At 44.4% G+C, this 19,617-nt stretch overlaps 1 protein-coding gene and 1 pseudogene across 1 annotated transcript in view; one reads left to right on the top strand and one right to left on the bottom strand.

Moving 5' to 3' along the window:
• Nucleotides 1-178: 178 nt before the first annotated feature.
• RHBDL2 (rhomboid like 2) overlaps nucleotides 179-19,617 on the bottom strand; it is a 66,631-nt gene continuing 47,192 nt past the window's right edge. Inside the window, exons 5-8 of the mRNA XM_013005384.2 lie at nucleotides 13,697-13,797; nucleotides 11,021-11,081; nucleotides 1,423-1,484; nucleotides 179-467 (exon numbers count right to left, since the gene is read on the bottom strand). Of these exons, the coding sequence (XP_012860838.1) occupies nucleotides 288-467; nucleotides 1,423-1,484; nucleotides 11,021-11,081; nucleotides 13,697-13,797 (404 nt within the window). The 3' untranslated portion in view covers nucleotides 179-287. The remainder of the gene's footprint in view (nucleotides 468-1,422; nucleotides 1,485-11,020; nucleotides 11,082-13,696; nucleotides 13,798-19,617) is intronic.
• Nucleotides 17,856-18,211, top strand: LOC105978841 (annotated as a pseudogene).

The raw sequence follows: 19,617 nt of genomic DNA, 5'->3' as shown, positions 1-19,617 counted from the left end.
GTGTCGGGAAGGTGAGCATCATGGAATGCCAGGTTAATAATACAAAGTGTTCTTGCATTGAGGGAGTACTTGAGTAGATGTCCAATGTCCATCTGCTACCTTAATACTAAACCTATAAATATTTGTACATAGATCTATTTCCCCATCATCATATATAAATATATTTACATATGTACATGCCTGTATTTAGAAGGTCTCTGATCCTTGATATGAGTTGTCAGTCCATCCACCACCCCACCCCCTACACTCCCTTCTGGTGACTTGTTACTGGTATATATTTGGGACAGTCAGTTTGCCGGTGATAGGAAAATATTGAAAAACACAGCAAATACGAAACAAGCTAAATAAGCAGCAATTGCTATCCAAAACCTTGGGTCTTTCAGCAGGGCCTTATCAAAGCAGCTGAAGACCGTGTAGCCTATGGACATTCCAGCGAATCCGCCTGCAATGTGAGCTGCAAAAGACACCTGCGGAGAAAGAAAAAAAGAGAAGTGAAGAAAACGCATACTGCCTATTTCGGTTGCATCTCACTCAAACCCCAAAGCCACCAGACTCAAACACAGAGTCTTACAGGTCTGGCGAACTCTGGGGCTTGGCAAACAAGACAGGAAAGTCATCACACGCACAGAAGGAGATGTTCTACAGCATACAGACCCAGCAAATGTCAGTTTCACTCCCTCTCCGGCAGGGGGTTGGGGGGGTTGGGGCGAGACAAGACCGAGCCACTGGGTTTAAGGGGGTTCTAGGTGGAGTCTAGAATAAGAGTGGAGTTGCCCTGAGGGGTCTCCAGCCGAGTGTAATCTGATCCCACATAACAGATCGCCGGAATTAAAGCACAAGTCACACCTACGAAGAGATACTCAACAGAAGCTACGCAAATGTAAACACACATTCCAGCCCAAACTAGGCAGCTGTGTCCCTTTTTCTCGTGCTGTCAATTCGTCTGAACCCAGCTCATCATCCTTATGTTCCCATCCATTAGAATAGTTAGCAGTAAGGCGGGGCCGAGGCACAGAGCCCAGTGCGAGGACTATGAGAAAGGTCCGTGGAAAGGATAAGCCCAGTCTGCTTTTCATAGCAATTTTCTCAGCATCCTAATGGAAATCTGCCGGGTGTAAAATTTTTTTAGAGTTAAAAAATCCGTTGCTGTTGAGAAGATTTCAACTCATGACGACAACCCCATGCGTGTCAGCATAGAACTGTGCTGCACAGCGATCTCAGTGGCTAGTTGTTTTGATGTGGGTTGGAAGAAAGCTTCCAAGGCACCTCTGGATGGACCCGAACCACTAACCTGTCAGTTAACAGCCAAGCACATCAACTAGTTGCCCACACAGGGACTCCACATCACAGAGGAGCTGTCCCTCCTAGATGTCACTTTTAATCTATTTTATCTAAACAGGCTTTTCTTTTTAAGCAACTCACCGGTGACTCATTTGCAGGAACGAAGAATCTTCTGTAGAGAGCAAATCCCACATCAGAGGCAACTAGAATGAAAAAGAACCTGATGAAGCCCCAGGACTTGCACAACAGGGTACCAAATGTTTTTGTTTCCTTCCTCATCAGCCAGAACCAAACCTACTGCTTTTGAGTTGGTTCATGACCTTCTAGGATAGAGTAGAACAACTCCCTAGCGGTTCTGAAGATGTGAATCTCTATGGGAACAGATAGCCTGGTGGTTCTCGCTCAGGGTTGCTGGTGTTGAGCTCTTGGTTAGCAGCCATGCATAGCCCCCTAAGCCACCAGGGCTCTTGGACAACAACAGCAGCTCACTCTTATTGAGATGCTTTTCCAAGAGATTTGACATGTGCCAACTCCTTCATCCTTATACAAATCCATGAAACAGGCACTATCATTAGCACATTTTGCAGATTTATCCATCCAGCAAATGTGTATTGATTGGCTTCGATGTGCCAGATACTATTCCAGGAGGTGGCGCTAAGGCAATAGCCTTGCCTCCAAAAGGTAGCGGGTACTTACCCAGGGACACAGCTCGGAAGGGTTAAGGAAGAAGGAGGAATAGAAACAGGAAACCTAAGAAGGAAGTGGGATGAGTGATGTTACATCGTGGGGGTTAAAATCAATGAGCTGAAACAAAATGTGTATGAATTGCTGGGTGGAAAACAAGCAAATGGTCTGATAAGGAGGGCAAACAAACAAGTCAAACCAACAGGATGCTAAATGTTAATAAGTGCTCCAGAGATGACAGAATCCTAGGCAAAGGAACGGAGAATGTCAGGAGTAGGATGTCATTTTTAACAGGATGGTCAAGCAGGATCTCACTAGGAATCTGACATTTGCTGGCGATAGGGAGCCAAACCAAACCAAACCCACTACCCGTGAGTAGATTCTAACGCATGACAACCGTGTGTGTGTGTGTGTGTGTGTGTGTGTGTGAGAAAACCTCAGGCAGGCTTTTCAATAGCTGACTCTGGGGAAGCAGATTTCTTCCAAAGTGCCAATAGGTAGACGCCACCTCCACACTTTATCTGGCAGCCATGAGTATAGCATTGTACACCACCGAGGTCTTCTGTCAGGAAGCAAGAATGGCTGTTTGAGGAACGTCTTCCCAGTAGAGAGGAGAGCAAGTGCAAGGTCCCTTAGGCAGGAATAACACCAAACTCACTGTCGTCGCAGACTCATAGCACCCCTATAGGACAGGGTAGACCTGCCCCTGTGGGTTTCCGAGACTGCAACTCTTCAGAGGAGTAGAAAGCCTCATCTTTCTCCTGAGCAGCAGCTGGTGGTTTTGAACTGCTCACTGTGTGGTTAGCAGCTAAGGCAGGAATAGGCTGGAAGTATTTGAAGAATGCCAAAGTAGTTTATCAGGCTGGATTTCAGAATGTGATCACCCTAAGACCAGCAGCATCAGCATGGCCAGGGAACTAGTTAGAAATTAAAATTCTCCAGCCCCACCCCCAGACCTACCAAACCAGAAACTCTGTAGTGGGAGTCATCAGCTTGTTTCAATAATCCTTCCGGTAATCCTGCACTGCCGTGTGGAGTAAAATGGTAGGAAAGGAGATCGGACCGACCCCACGGGGCCTGGTGGTCATGGAAAGCCCTTTGACTTTTCTTCTACATCACTGAAGCCTCGGAAGGATTTTGAGCCCAGCAGTCACACAATCTGACATTGGTTGTTTACAAGATCATTCTGGCTGCTGTGTCAGAAACAGACTCGGAGGGAGTAGGATAGGATCTGGGAGATGCGCTAGGACATCCTTACTGTTCCGATAATCCAGTGGGGAGGGGTGCATCGATGGTATCTTAAACATCAACCTAGATCAGAGACTAAGTACTTGTCCCAGACTACACAGCAGCGAGGCCCAAACAGGATTTGAACTTTATATAGTCTGGTTAGACAGGCTTCATCCTCATCTACCACAGAACTGCCTCTAATGACTGCCGGGAACCCCAGAGATAGGCCAGGAAAGGAACCAAGTCGCATCCTCCGGTGGGGTGGTGAGAGGCAGGGCTTAGGTAGTCAAGTAAACCGTGCTGCCAAAGGAGGGTCCTGCTGTCTTGGCCTAGACCTGGCTTACTGCAGGCCCGTTGGACACTCCTGCAGCCATGCTCTGCACGCCCACCGCCCAGCTCCCTCTGCTCCACTGAGCCACCCGGGCCTCCTAGGAGATGTAAGACCTAGTCCTCCCCTGGGGACCACAGCGTCAGCACCACATGCTCTTCGCGGCTTGACTTGCCAATGCTGCAGTGATGTCCACGTCACTGGCCAGAACTTGAAGCGGAGGAAGTACCCAACAGTAATTTAATTGTAAATGTGGCCAGTGCACAAAATGCTCGATAGATGTAGCTGTTCTATATGTACACGACCTTTTGCATTTCCTGCTCCAAGCACAAAAGGAGGGCAGAGAGAGAAGGAAAGCTGGAGCAAGGACTTAGGTCTAGCCTGGCTGCCCTGGGGGAGAGGTGCCCTCTCAAAGACACCTTTGTCACCATTGGCTTGTCAGTCTCCCCGTCTCATATCCCTCACTTCTCCCTCCTTCCTCTCTCTCTCTGCGTATTTGTTACAGCTGCCACTGAGTTGATTCTGACTTATCTCAAAAAACAAAACAAAAATTTCTGCTAGCAACCCCATTCTGATTCACAGTGACCCTATAGGAGGGTACAGTTGGCCCCTGGTGGCTTCCAGGGCTGTAAAGCTTTATGGAAATAGCCCACCGCATCTTTCTCTAAAGCAGTGGTTCTCAACCTTCCTAATACCGCGACCCTTTCATACAGTTCCTCATGTTATGGTGACCCTCAACCATAAAATTATTTTCATTGCTACTTTATAACTGAGGGAGTAGTTACCCCAGAGTATGCGTAGATAATTGAACTCTTGATACCAATTAGCAGACTCATTTTTTTCTTGCCATGTGGCCAGGCAAAATCTTTGGATTCATCAAATGTCACCTCTGTCTTAGCTTTCAAGGTCATCCACAGTCTGACCCCAGGGTCTGGCCTGATGCCCACAGCCCACAGTAATTATGCTACTGTTATGAATCAGGCAACCCCTGTGAAAGGGTTGTTCGACCCCCCAAAGGGGTTACGACCCACAGGTTGAGAACTGCTGCTCTAAAGAAATGGCTGGTTTGGGGCAGGGAGGAGAAAAAAATGAGGAGCTGATACCAAGGGCTCAAGTAGAAAGAAAATGTTTTGAAAATGATGATGGCAACAAATGTGCAAACATGCTTGACACAATGGATGGATGGATGGATTGTGATAAGAGCTGTAAAGCCCCCAATAAAATGATTAATAATTTTTTTAAATGGCTGGTTAATTGAAACTACCCGCTTTCCTGTTAACAGCCAAGCCTTGCAACCACTGGGCCAATGGGACTCCTTTCCTATCTCAAAAGAAGCCCTTATTATTCCATGGAACCAAATCATTTTCCTCTCTCAAAATGTGAGTCCCCATTATTTGGTGTGCTTAAAGGTCACAACACACTGCCACCAAATCAACTCTGACTCTTAGGATCCTAAAGGGCAGTGGCTGCCAATGTAACCATTTATGAGAGTATAAAGCCTCACCTTTCTCCCATGGAGTGGCTGGTGGTTTTGAACTGCTAACCTCTGGGTTAGCAGCACAACATACAACCACTAAACCAAAGCACACCAAAATAATATAGTTGAACTTACAAGAGTAATACATATTCATTATATAACTTACAGGAGTAATACATATTCATTATATAGGGAATATAAAAGTATATAAAAATGGATTTTTAAATTGTCCATAACCCCCATCCCGGAGAAAACATGCTGGCATAGTTCATCAGTCTTTTTCTATGTGTTTTTAAACATAACTCAGATATTACTATGTATAAAAGTTTTAACACAGCACACTATTTGGAAGGCATTTTTCACAGTGCAGTAAAAATTCTCTTTGCAACTATTTTTTAAATGAGGTTCTTCATTTATGACAGCTACCTTTGTACAGTTTTGTTTTGTTTTTTAAGAACAAAAATGTAAGGCTCCCTACATTTTTCCAAAAGAAAGCTCAGTTACTTTAGAAAATAGCACCACCAATAATGATGTTTGGGTGAAGAAGGACCTTAAAAATTAAGAATAGTACTTATCTCTTAGGAAATCGGGGCAGGGTTGGGAATGGCATATATTTTTCCAAGGGAAAATGTTTAAAATTAACAAGTGTATTTGTATTTCATCATTTGTTTCTTATTGATCTGACATTGATTGAAAGGGTTCTCATTTCCAACAGCAGGTAATCAGGCCCAGCACTTTGAGATGGCATGTGTCCAGAAAGCGAGAAATGGGGAAGGTTCGCGTGACTGACGTGCCACCTACTGCTTAAGATGTTTGAAGAACGCAATCCAAGCACATCGTGGATCGATTTGATTACTGGCCTCAAGAATGAGGTAAGATTACGTAAGCAATGTCGAGATACTCTGTAATGAGGGAAAGGGGGGTGGTGTTCGGTTTTTCCCGCTGACATTGAGAAGAAAGAGGGGTAGTGTGTTCACGGAGGAGCCCTGGCGGCAGCGTGGGTTACAAGTTAGGCCGCTAACTGTCATGTCGGCAGGTTGAATTTGTGGGCCACCCCACGGAAGAGAGGTGAGGGTGTCTGCTCCCATCAAGACTGACAGTCTCTGAAACCCAGAGGCAATTTTCTACTCGGTCCTAGAGGGTCGATATGAATCCACATTGACTCGATCGTAGCAGTGAATTTGTCTGTTTGGTTTTTTTAGACTGGTAAAGTAACTGTCCCTTAAAAAAGAAGCAAAAAAAACCCAACCTCCACCCCCACCCCGCCCCATTCCAGGAGACCATGAGCAAGCAATGAACTCAGTGGCAGTGAGAATAAACCTTTCCCCTTTAAAGATCTGAAGCTTATCTTCCTCATTACCTAAAGGAAGCATCTGGGCTGAAAACGTGGGCCAAGTGTAACAGCATTATTTTATCTTCCTATTTGTTTGTGTGAACTTGACCGTTGGTTCTTGATCACCCACCACTCTCCTGGTTCCCAGAAGCTGTCTCTGCCCTCCACGGCTGACAACTTCCTCCACTGGTCTGCCTTCAAACTTGTCAACTGTATGATATAGGTTATAAGCAAGTGAATTATTTTTTTTCTTGGGATGAAATATTGGTGGGTTTTTTTTTCCCTTTTAAGTGTTAAATTGTTCATACACTAAATGTAGTTCCTTTTCTCTGAGGGAGTAGTTAACCAAGAGTATATGTAGATCATTGAACTCTTGATACCAATTAGCAGACTCATTTTTTTCTTGCCATGTGGCCAGGCAAAATCTTTGGATTCATCAAATGTCACCTCTGTCTTAGCTTTCAAGGTCATCCACCGTCTGACCCCAGGGTCTGGCCTGATGCCCACAGCCCTCCATGTGGACAGACGTCAGCGGGACAACTCGGTGAATACACTTTCCCACCCCTGCAGACTCTTGTTTGCTTCTGCTTTGGACTCAGATAAAATTCCATCTCCTGTCCAGATGGGACACTCGTCCTCAACTCAATTAGCATGTGCATGTATGCCACGGCTCTTCAAGATTTCAAAAGCCACATCGGTCATGCTCCCAAGGTTCCTGCCCTCTACACTTCTTGTTCTCTTCTTTCCTCAGCCACCGCCCCAGGCTTTCTTCATACAGCTCTTGTCACGACCAGTCATTGCGGCTCCTTCCAGAATCTCAAATACCAACGTCCCGAGTGTGTCCACTGGTGTCTCCCGCTAGCATACCACCGGATCTCAATCCCACCACAATGGGTGGCCGACTGCTCTCTCCATCTTGGCACCACCCTTCACCTCTGTGTGTCCTCCCATTTCTCTATAACCGTAGGCCCGTGGTTCTCTGTATAAACTCCCTTCATGTCCTCACAGTCCCGTACTCTTCATTACATAATAACAATGAAACCATCAGCGAATCTGATCCATGGTGACCCCATGTGGGTCAGAATAGAACTGTGATCCATAGGGTAGTAAATGGCTGCTTTTTGGGAAGTAGATCACCAGCCCTTTCTTCCAAGGTGACTCTGGCCATAATTCTCACCTATAAAACCTCTCCCTAACCACCACCAGCGCTCCCCTCACTACACCCAACAAACAAACAAACAAACAAACATGGCCATCCAGTCCATTCCAAGCCATAGTAATGTGTAGGACAGAGAAGAACCTTCCCACAGGGTTCCCAGGGCGGTAAACCTGACAGAAGCAGACGGCCACACCTTGCTGCCACCCCTAGGAAATCACACTCTCCACTTTCTCTGCTCAGATACTCACGCAGTTGGATACTGCTGGGGAAACACACAGCCGTGCTTGCCGTCCTCGCTAGAAATCTGTCGGTCTGACTATATTTCCATCATCAATTCTCTTTATCCACTCTCCTAAACGACTACTTCATACATTTTCCTCTCTCCTTAAGTCCCATGAAAGAGTTACAGGATCAGGGCACTTCCACGAAGTCCTACAGGTCACCATGAGTAGAAACGGACTCGATGGCAGTGAGTTGAGCCAAACTGCCACCATCTTACTTGCTACCAAATTCACTAATCGAACCAATAAGGAGGGATCCCTGAGCTCTTGGCACCATGCGTGCTACCTCTTGCATCCATACCAGACAATCTGCCTTCCCCCCGGGGTATTGTGAATGAGTTGGCTGCTCTGCCTTGCTCCTCTCTTCTCTTGCGTGCTGGATCCATCTCTCTCTCCCGCTTAACGACAGAGCTCCAGCACTTGTCTTCTGTCTGATCAGTTCCCCCCATGGGATGCAAACAAGCTAAATATCTTCAATCTGGGGGAAAGTGAGCTCAACAACCCTCTTTTGACCCCCATACCATCTACCAGTTTCTCTGTCTCCCCTTGCAGCAGCATCCCTTTACGGTTTTCCCAAAGCCCTTCCGACACGCCTCTCTCCTGAACTCACTGCATCAAGCTTGTGCTTATGGTCACGCGATCACTTTGGGAGCCTCATCTTCCTGGCTGGACTGATAACTTATCAGTCCCTCCCTAAAAAAAAACTTTTGTAGATACTTCCTCATCTCCCCCAACATGTAAACCTCGGAAAGGCCCAGGACTCACTGCTCAAACCTTCATCTTCTCCATTCTCCTGCAGTTTCACGACATCAGACACTATCTGCAAGCTGACTACTCCCAACTGTATGTCTCTAAACTCAGTGAGACCCCACCCCCTCCCTTTATGTCCATAATCTCGAAGCATCTCAGACTCAACCTATTTAAGGTTTTTTTGTTTCATTCCATCTAGAAAAATTTAAATGGCAACTGTTTCTGGTTGCAGGAGCCAAAAAGCCTCTGTCTTCCTACCTCCGCTCTTCCTTTTCCACACGACGCCTCATCGCCACTGTTCGCATGCTGTGCCAGGCAGCTGTATCATGCCTACATTTTTGCACTAGCCTTCTGAATTGTCTCCTCGCTTACACCCTTGTTCACCTCACCTTCAGCCCCTCCCAGACCATGGCAACCTCTGGCCCCAAGGGCATGCCTTTTTCCCAGGCCAGAAGAGAATGTACGGCCCTTCAGGGCGACGTAGTGTTCTTGGAGAAGGTCTTCAGAAACCTGCATGAATTTCAAGGCGCCAAGGCAGAAGCCCTTCTGCTCAAAATGCTTGATGATGTCTCCCATGAGGCCCCGCTGGACCCCATCAGGCTTGATGGCAACAAAAGTGCGCTCACTGCTGGCCATGGTCCCCTCCAGCTGCCAGCTACCAGCCCGGAAAGGCTCCCATCTTCTCCTTTCTTATTCAAGGAAGTTGAATAATTCTGCAGTTAGATTTGCAGGGAGAGAAAGTCCCGAAGCAAAGGCCCTAGAGATGGAGGCTTCCATCCTTCTTATCAAATGGATTGCCCAGACATACCCATCTCCCGCCCTTGTGCTGTCTCCCTTCTCTGATCTGACTGATGTTGTAAGTCAGTGTTCCCCAAAGTGTGCATGCATGCTGCCCTGAGGGGCTCTGGGACGATCCCCAAACCAAATACCAAACTCAGTCGCACCCAGTCCTTTCTGACTGGATAGGACTGCCTCGGGGGCGGGTTTCCGAGACTAACTCTGTGGGAGTAGACAGCCTCATCTTTCTCCTGCAGAGCAGCTGGCGGTTTTGAACTGCTGACCTTGCAGTAGCCCAACATGTAACCCATTACAACACTATCAGGGCACCCAGCAGGGGCTACAAAAGCAGATACCTACACTTTATCCTAGAAAGTGCTATAGTACAAAAGTTTTTCATTGCCAAGAGAGCACTGAGTAATCGCCCACACATACCCCAAAAAGGGTCAAATAGCTTTGAGAACCTTATTAAATTAGACTGAATTTTACAGAACAAGGAATTTCTTGTGAAAGAGGATAGAAAGGCTCACAGAAGGCTCTTCTTGAGCCAATGGCATGTCTGTTAATTCCCCTGCAACGTAGAACACCTCAGAGCCCCAGGCTCCACCTGTAAATGAGCCTAAAGATGGAACCGCTTCTCATGTTTACAGGTGTCAGAAAGGTCACTGCCATTGCAACTCTATCTTTTGACATTCCAGATTAGTGCTGGGCCCTCATCAACAAGTGGGTCTTCCATAGACTCTCTCTGATTGCAGGTTCAAGGGGACCCATGGTTGATACCTATGACTAGTCATTAAATTTCAATTTCGCTTCTAAGTCACCCTCCAACCTCCTTCTAAAGAAACAAAGTGGAGAGTTTTAGTTTTCATTTGAATATAAATGAGCAAGATATGCCACTGGTGGCATAGTGGGTTATGAGCTGGACTGTTAACCCCAAGATTAGCAGTTCAAAACCCCAGCCACTCCTTGGGAGAAAGACAGGCTTTCTACTCCTGTGAAGAGTCACAGCCCTAGAAACGCACAGGGGTAGTTCTACCCAGCCCTATAACATGAATCTTAATCAACTGGATGGTAGTAAATATGGAAAAGCTAACAAAATACAAATAAAAGATGTGAAAAGCTTTATATTTAGACTGTTTTTCATATAAAAGTTTCTCTTAATCAAAAATATTTAAAATATAAACATGAAGAAAGCAGGTTTTTGTGTTTGTTTTTACTAAAACTAAGTGTAATAGCAGTGAATTGGGACTCAGAATACCTGCTTTCTGGGTCCAGCTCAACAGAAATAAGCTCAGGCACTTTCTAGCTCAGTTTTTTTGTTTGTTCTTGTTGCTTCCTCTGGAGAAAAAAAAAAAAGGTCCCAAATTTTTATCTGATAATTAAGTTATCAAGGAAGAGATTAAGCCAGTGGTTTTTAAGCATTATCAAACAATAGCGCTACTGCAAATTACTGCATGTAAGATGTAAGTGACACTGTCATGGTGAAACTAGAGGGTGGCGTCAGCTCTACCCTCTTAGCTGTCCCCACTCCATCCAGAAAGAACAAAGAGAAAGCATGTGACCCCGAAGCACCTCCAAGAACCCCCTTGATGGCATCTAAGCTTGTTGGCCTGAGGTTGCTTGGGGCTAGGGCACAGCCACCAGACGCTTGTGCAAAGGCTCACTTCAGGGGTGGAAAGTAGAACATGGAAAGTGGAACGTGTCCCCAGAACACACATACTTATCAGGATGATGATCAGTAGTCTGATAACTCCAAGGGCAGGAATCATTTCTCGAAAATTCTTGCAAAGAGATAAATAATAATATAAGCCATCTTGACAAATGAAACATCAATTCCACTTCCTCCTCCTCCTCCGCTTCTTCATTCAAAGTTTGAAGTATTAACTATTTGCAAAACAAAACCGTGCCAGCGCCAGGCCAGCTTTCACTTTGGGAAGTTCAAGGGCGATGCGCTTTGAAGGACATATGGAACATGCTGCCTGTACCAGTAAATCAACTGGAGACAATTCTTTGAGCCTGACGGCCAAACAGAGGTACTGTAAATTCATGTGTCCATTTTTCAAATGCTGTCAAACTCAACCTGATAAATGTTTCCAATTTTCTTTTTTTTCAGGGGGGTGCTAGTATTCATTTTATCTTCCTTCTCAATAGCAATTAACTATCAAGTGTGTAACTGACATTTGAGTGTTACCTTTAAAAAAAACAAACTTTTTTTTCTGGAAAAAATTCACAATGTTGGTCAGAAGACATTGTTTGATTTTAGCTGTGAAATCTCAGTCCCACCACAGAACTCTCGAGTCAAAAGGGTATTTCTACTTCTTCCTTCCCTTTCTAGTACTTCCCTCTCCCTCTGAGGAATGAAGATGCCAATAGAGCCATGTTCATTCTAAGTTATTTTCACACCTTCCTGATCGTGACTCACAGTAGGAAGTAACTTACACAACAACCCACTGCCACACACACAAATCAAGCAGTACTTACCCCGGGACAACCACCGAGCTTTCTTTTTCTGTTCAATTTTTTATCACAAGCCCCTCCCTGAGTTCACCACCAGGAATGGTGCATGTAGGGTCACCGTGGGTCAGGGTTAACCAGGAAGACAGCAAACAACAACTCTGGGTCCTCGCCCATTGCTGCGACACAGAGTTGTTGTTTTTCTAAGACACTAAGTTACTGATTTTGGAATCGTGTCTGTGATTCTATCCCCAACTGCAGGCTACCAGGTTAGAATGAGCCAAAACTTTAGCCTCTGTTAAAAAGTTGTTGCCACTATCACATGCTATCAGCAGAAGGGTAAAATTTTGGAGACCAATTTGGTGAATAGCTACTAAAATTTAAAGCCTTTATCTGGTAAATCCAATTTTAGACATCTTCCCAAAAGCAAGCAAACCAACAAACAAGCAAATCACACAAATGCTGCAAAAGATAAATGTGAAAGAACCCCCTGCGAAGAGCCGAAGGGTGGTTAAGTCGAGCTGCTGCTGTATAGAGGGCACAGGTGGTGTGTGTGTGTGTGTGTGTGTGTGTGTGTGTGTTGATAACGTGTAGAGGGTCAGGACACTCGGACTTTCTATTAGTTTGCTCGTATTGATTACTTTGGAGACCAGAACATGATCCAGATGAGCTCTGAAAGGAGAACTACACGTTCGTTGGCCTTATAATTCTCAGAAGAGCTGGTCCTCCTTGAGTAGCTGACTCATCAAGGAAGATTCCCCTGAGCAAATACTGTGGGTCCTCGTTATTTATGTACTCTGTGTTTGTAAGGTTACCTACTTGCTAAATGTTTTTTGTAATCCCCAAATCAATACTTGAGGCGCTTCCGTGATCATTCACGGACATGTCCAAAAGGGTGCCTGTCCAGCATGCACCTTCCTGGCTAAGGTCAAACAAGGTGACCCTGCCTCGTTTCAGCTCTCATTCTGTAAACAAGTTCCTTTTTCAGTCTATTTAGTGGCACGGTTTTCACAATTTTGTGCCTTTTCTTGGTGATTAAACTGTTTAAAATGCCAAGAGCCGGAGCAAGAAAGCGCCAACACTGGAGCCAGCAAGGAGCAGTGGCAGTCAGGAGACCGGATGCCTGGTGGCCTCCTGGGCCACACAGGGAGAAAGCTAAAGCTGTTTGCCTTCCAGCAAGAAGCTTCCAGGCCAAATACGTGCCTTTGGACACTTGGCTAAGTGAGACTCATTAACCCTCAGTGCAAGAGAACAGAGCACCTTCAGGCCCAGGCCTACTAGTGGAATGGGCACTTAGTGAAGCTAAAGAGCTTTGTAGCATTTGCCTCAGCAGGACCAAGGCTAGGTACCCAGGCCTCAGGGGATGAAACCCAAGAGGCCACGAGCCAGGGAGAGGCCTACCATAGGACATGGCTGAGAAGCTGTCCTGATGGAACTGTATCCCAAGTTGCCCCTGGTTCTGAATTGTAAACGTTTTACCTCCCTAATAAAACCCATAATAGTAGTTCATGAATTCTCGGAGGCCACTGCCATGAATTATGGAACCCGGCAGAGAAGCCGAGATTGCCGTGGGAGTGACCGCTGGTGTCAGAATCGGTAACAAGGTCCCAAAGCGGACCTACGGGCCACAGCCTCACTGTGCAGGAATCCGCCTTGGACTGTCAATGCTGACAATGCTTCTCTCTGCCTCGAGTGAAGTTGAAGACGACCAGGTGACTCCCCCACGCCACCATTTTCACACCAGGCCTTTCTTCCCTGCTACCAGTGAGGGGCTTCTCACTGCTAACCTTGAGGCTAATAGGAGAGCGCAAACCATTTGTGCCCTCTCTGGGGCATTTTATGAAGCATAACTTACTGTAACGAGAATCAACTATAAAAGTTCCTGCTTAAAAAGTAGAATTTTTAAAGCCCAGAGGCTCCATTTGCAAAAGGACTTTCTTACCACCAAGACATTCATGAAGTAGCCTCCCATCAGGGCATAGACACCTCCTGATGCTCCCACAAGAAACTTGAGTGGATCGAAGATGGAGCTGGCAAGGGAGCCTAAGGAAATAAACAGAAAAGATCAGGCATGACTATAAGAACCGTGAACGGTCCATATTTCTAATCTAGAGTAAGAGTTTAGCAAGGTGGGCCACTTCAGTCTTCGCAAATTGACCGTGCCCCTTCCATGTTGTACACGTGCGGCTGTTGGAGGTAGCTACGGCCAGACTGCACTAGCTGCACATGTTAAGCAAGCTCTTTAACTTCTCTGTGCCTCCGTTTCCATACCCTACAGAATGGAGATATTAATAGAACTTTTCCTCATGGGTTGTTAGCGGAAGACTATAAATGGATACATACATACGTGTTTAGTGCTTAGAAGGATGCCTGACATACTGAAGACTTATTAGCTATTGTTATTTGAAAATATCCCACATGCTTAGCTAAAACTATCAAAACACCTGAGACATTCCAACGTCTTATTATCTAAACTCATCATATTCCTAAAGCAACTCATACATCATTTCTTCAGGCCATGATTCTTCCTTGATGTGCAGATATTTTTTTATCATATATTTTAACAGTTTGATTGGAATGTCATCCAAATATCATACAACTAGTTCAATAGTTCAATCATATAAAAAATGGTTGTACAATCACTACCACAATCAATTTTAGAATATTTTCTTCTTCCTTATACTCATTGTTATATGTATAATTATTATTATTATTCATTGTGGCAAAAATATACACAACAAAACATTCTCCAATTCAACAACTTCCACACATATAATTCAGAGCCATTGATTTTACTTTCTGTGTTGTACAACCATTATTAATATCCTTCTCCAAATTATTCCACCATCATTAACATAAATTCAATGCCCCCTAAGCAAAAACTCTTCCTGCCTCACCCATTAGTCAAGTTTGGTTTCTTTCTTTCTTTCTTTTTTCTTGATACAATATTCACATATCATACACTTTCATAGTTAAAGCTCTCTCTTTTTTTAAAGTTGTATATAAATCACAATTAGCTATAATCAGCTCCCTCCTCCCTCCTCCTTCCCCATTCATTGTTTGCTCTTCCATTCCCCGCCCTCCACTCGCCAGTAAACAATTGCATCAGTTATTGTCTCGATGCATCCACTCCTGTGCTCCATGAACTGGGAAATCTAACAGAAACAATGAAAAATGAAACAAGAAAATAATAAGATAAAGATAAAAAAGACTGGGGGAGGGAGGGGGAAATGAGCAGCCCATATTAAGGGCTCAAGTAGACGGCAGATGTTTTGAGAATGATGATGGCAACAATGTATATATGTGCTTGACACATGGATGTATGTATGGATTGTGATAAGAATTGTATGAGCCCCCAATAAAATGATTTTTTTTTTAAAGACTAAGGGGAAAAAGACTACCAAAAATATTTTAAAAGCCTGAGAAGAAATTTATGTTGTAAAACAAGCAAGTAATATTTGAACCTAGAGCAAGTTCAGATTAGGTCAAAAGAGAGGTCAGCTGACCAAGAATCATATTATACCGTGGTTCACTCCACCACAGTCAAGTTTACAATCATCTCTGAGAGTAAAGCTGCTCCAAGCCTCGCCTGTGGCTGGAGGGGATCTGCCAGGGGCTTAATCTGACTAGATACTCTGCAGACGGACTTTAGGTTCCCACTGCCCTCCATCTCTTCAACAAATTTGGTGTTCGCAATTTAAGCTCCAATGCTTTTCCCATCATCATATTTGGATTGTGTTACCATCTTTGGATCACTCAGGCTGGTGTGATCCCTCCATGTGGACTTAGTTGATGCCTGGCTTAGATGGCTGCTTGCTTGAATACAAGCCTTTAAGATCCCAGACACTATTCAATTGATAGCTGGGCACCATCTGCTTTCTTCACTACACTTTGCTGCAGCTCCTTCATCTTCAGTGATCTCTCCATGAAGGCGAGTATTAAGCAGGGCCCTTTTATAAGAGCTGATTCTTCTTGGGTTGGGGCTAGAATTAAGTGTGAGCCCAGAATCCATCTGCTTGTCCACAGGTTGTGAACAGCTCTGGTTTACTTTGGCAGTCATATTATTGCAAAAAACAAAACAAAATGAAGAACAGTAATCAAAAAACAAAAAGAAAAACGTTGTCGATCATCCCCCTAGGGTACAAAGTGATTGCACCGATAACATCACTAATTTATCCAGTGGCATAGAAGTTATGATACTACTGATAGGAAGAGTTTATGTAAGTATAGTCCAACTATGAGCTTCAATCCATGAGTTGTTTTGTACAGATTGATTTCTTATTGGTTGAGCTCTGTTTACATTGACATTGGGGTTGGTGCTAGGGAAATATATATTTTAAACCAAAAGAGAACTCTTACCAGGGTTGAAAAATGCATAGCATGTGTACAGCCACTTCCCGCCACCCTGGCAGATAGAGATCAGCCATCATGGGTGTCTTCCTCATGCAGTCAGTACGTGACTCTGCAATCCTTCTCAACACACCATTCCATCAGATTCATCAAGCAAGGTGAAGCACAGCAGCGAACCCAATCTCACAGGCTGGACCAAACCAGCTGCCTTTTGCCAACCCTAAGACAGTTTCTCAACTCGGCTTAGTCTGACTACTTAATCTCTTGTAGCCAAGGCCCCTCCTTCATTCCTTAACAAATATACATTGAATACAATCTTTACTTTGTGCAAGAAAGACTAGTTGTCTGACCTTGAGATCTTACAAATATATGCCTAAACCAAAAACCACGCTCATTGCCAATACGTCAATTCTGACTCACAGTAACTCTATAGGTGGGAGTAGAACTGCTTCAGTGGCTTTCCGAGGCACAGAATTCTTTACGGGAGCAGGAAACCTCATCTTTCTCCCACAGAGCAGGGGTGGGTTTGAACTGCTGACCTTGCAGTTAGCAGCCTGATGCATAACCCACTACACCACCAGGGTTCCTTATAGGTGAGTAAACAATGATCACAAAATGCAGAACATAACTTGTGATAACAATAAAATGTTTTTCACTATATTCTTATCAGGAAGCTCTTAGGAAGAAATTACTTTCTTTTCCGAACCATAGAGCCCTTGCTCTTCTGAGAAGAAGAAGGCATTTTGGTTAAATTTCAAACTTTTAAGATTTGGGTAGAGGAAGAAAGTATTCAGCACAGGGCACTGGGAAAGCAGAAGCAGAGCAACAAAGGCATACATACGGATGACTGCTGATCGGTGAGAAGCCGTCCAACCGCAGGAACAATACTCCTCAAAGGCTAATGCACAGGCGAACGCATCTCAATCATATGAGAAACTTACTGTTTTTTAAAATAGGTGTATGGGCATATATTTTAAGTGCCATGCAATTTAATCATTCAATCATATTAAGATTTGTGCAATCATCACCACAATCAATTTCAAAACATTTTCTTCTCATACTCATGGTTGTTAGCTCCCCATGGCCCCACCAACTTCCTTTGCCATACACCCTAGGCAGTCATCAATAGTGACTGCCTCTATTGTTCTACCTATCCTGGATTTCAGACAGAAAATTATACCAAAACCGAAAAGGAAACAAACAGACAAAAAAGCAAAGCAAAACAAAAATGATAACTAGACAAACCTCAATCAACGAGAAAGCAGAAAATATCAAACCTGAAACAACTTTAGCTTGGGTCCAAAGGGAGATGGATGACACGGCATTACATTTTAACCTACCGACATCTGCCATCACAATTTTACAGTGCTCCCTCTCTGACAGTAAGGCTATTTGCATCCCTTAGCTATGATCAGAGGAGACTCACCAGGGCTTAATCCACATGGGGACCCTGCAAATGGATTTTGGGGTTCTACTGTCATAGCCCTCTGCTTGCTGGTATTCGCGATTTAAGCTCTGATACCATTCCCTCCTTGTATTTGGATTTCATTATTTACAGTCCTTGGATCACACAGGCTGGTGTGCTTCTTCCTTGTGGACTTAGTTGATGCCTCACGTAGGTGGCTGCTTCTTTTAAGACAAGCCTTTAAGACCCTGACTCCATTCTTTCTGATAGCTGGGCACCATCTAGTTTCTTTAGCACACTTTGCCATAGCACTCCTATTTTCAGTGATCTCTTCATAAGAGTGAGCATGAAGCAAGGCAATATCATAAAAACTGATTGTTCAGAGCAGCACGGCGTGGGGAATCGGCAGACTAAGAAGGAGAGCATCTTGGACCTGTCCAAGGACATTGACAAGATGTCCAGGTGAAGTTTCAGGGTGGCCACAAAGCCAGCAGAATCCTGAACGGGTTCGACCCCCTCCTCAACCTCGTGTTGGATGGCACCATTGAGTACATGAGAAACCCTGAGGGCCAGTACAAGCTGACGGAGGACAAGCAGCAGCTGGGCCAGGTGGTGTGCTGCAGCACGTTGGTGGTACTGATGTGCCCACAGGACGGCACGGAGGCCATTCCCAACCCCTTCATCCAGCAGCTGGATGCCTAGCGCCGCCTGCGCGCTGTGTGTGCTTAATAAAACCAGAAAACTGAAAAAAAACAAAAACCCCAAAACAAAACCTACTTGTTCTTACATTGAGGCTAGGATTAAGTGTGAGTCATACAAATTATATATGTATGATTTATATAAGTTTCTGGTTCACATTAGAGACATCATTATTTTAAGATAGAAAACATTATAAATCATCCCCCTGGGCCATAAGGTAATTTTATTGATAGTGTCATTAAGTTAGCCAATCGTATAGAACTTGAAACACTGTTGAGAAGAGGAAATTATACAAGTATAGACCACATGAATTGTTGACCTGTACAGATTAAGCTCTTAAGAGTTTGGTCAACTGATGTACAAATGCGCTTTACACAGTTGATGTGTGTATGGATTGGGATAACAGTTGTATGAACCCCTAATAAAATGTTAAAAATTTAAAAAAAGAGTTTGGTCACTATTTATGTGAACAATGGAGGTTGGTGATAGGGTAAAACTTTCAATAACATTCATTCACAAAGGCAGAACCATGCCAACTAGATTAATAATTGTCATAAGAAAGTGAGGAAGGCATTAAAAATAGTAAATTTTTGGTAGTCCCAGCCCACCATTCATTGATCATCCTCAAAGCAAGAGATCCACATCAAATCCAACAACCACCAATTTCAGAACCTTGGGACAGTAGTGTCCTTCTTCTCACACTTGGACAGAGAAACTTACTCTTTTTTTCTTTTTTTTAAAGCATACAGACATCTACTTTTTTGCATCCCAAAGTGCTGGAAAAAATATACAGGAATGTTTTTCAAGGTACTGGTTACCTTGGAAGGTACAAAACAGGACAGTAATCTCTGAGAGTGGCAGGAAAAGGATGAGATATATAATTTCCAAGGTTAGCACCTGTGATAATTTGGTTTTTTGTGTCAACATGGCACCTGCAAGAAGATATGGGTGGAGTTCAGTCCATCAGGTCGCAGCTTGATGACCTCCTGTGGACATGTGACCAAGATAAATGACTCTCTGGAAGTCTCTCTTTTCTCTCTCTCTCTTTCTCTCTGTCTCTGCCTTCACCTTCCCGTTGGCAGCCACTCTGAGCCCTGCAGAACCCTGGAGTTGTAACCACCACCATTAGATCCACAAGACTTCGGACCCACAGGCCTATGATCTCCTGCATGCTGCATCATTGCATGTGGCTGCATGAATCTGAAGAGGGATTTAAGTACTAGTATGAGACTTATGGATTTGAGATGAACTGGCTGTGATGTTTTACTGATTCATTACTACTTCTTGATATAAACCTCTTTCTTATACATATATGTCACTAGATTTGTTTCTCTAGTCAACCTGGCCTACCACACCACCTTGAGAGAAGTTATAGGTCACAGATGCATGAAAGGGCAACCCAGGCAGAG

Source organism: Echinops telfairi, unplaced genomic scaffold, assembly GCF_000313985.2.
Source record: "Echinops telfairi isolate 266 unplaced genomic scaffold, ASM31398v2 ScPeMD7_7457;HRSCAF=8495, whole genome shotgun sequence".
NCBI lineage: Eukaryota > Metazoa > Chordata > Mammalia > Afrosoricida > Tenrecidae > Echinops > Echinops telfairi.
Note: the sequence above shows the minus strand (reverse complement) of the source record. Positions and strands in the feature narration are given on the sequence as shown.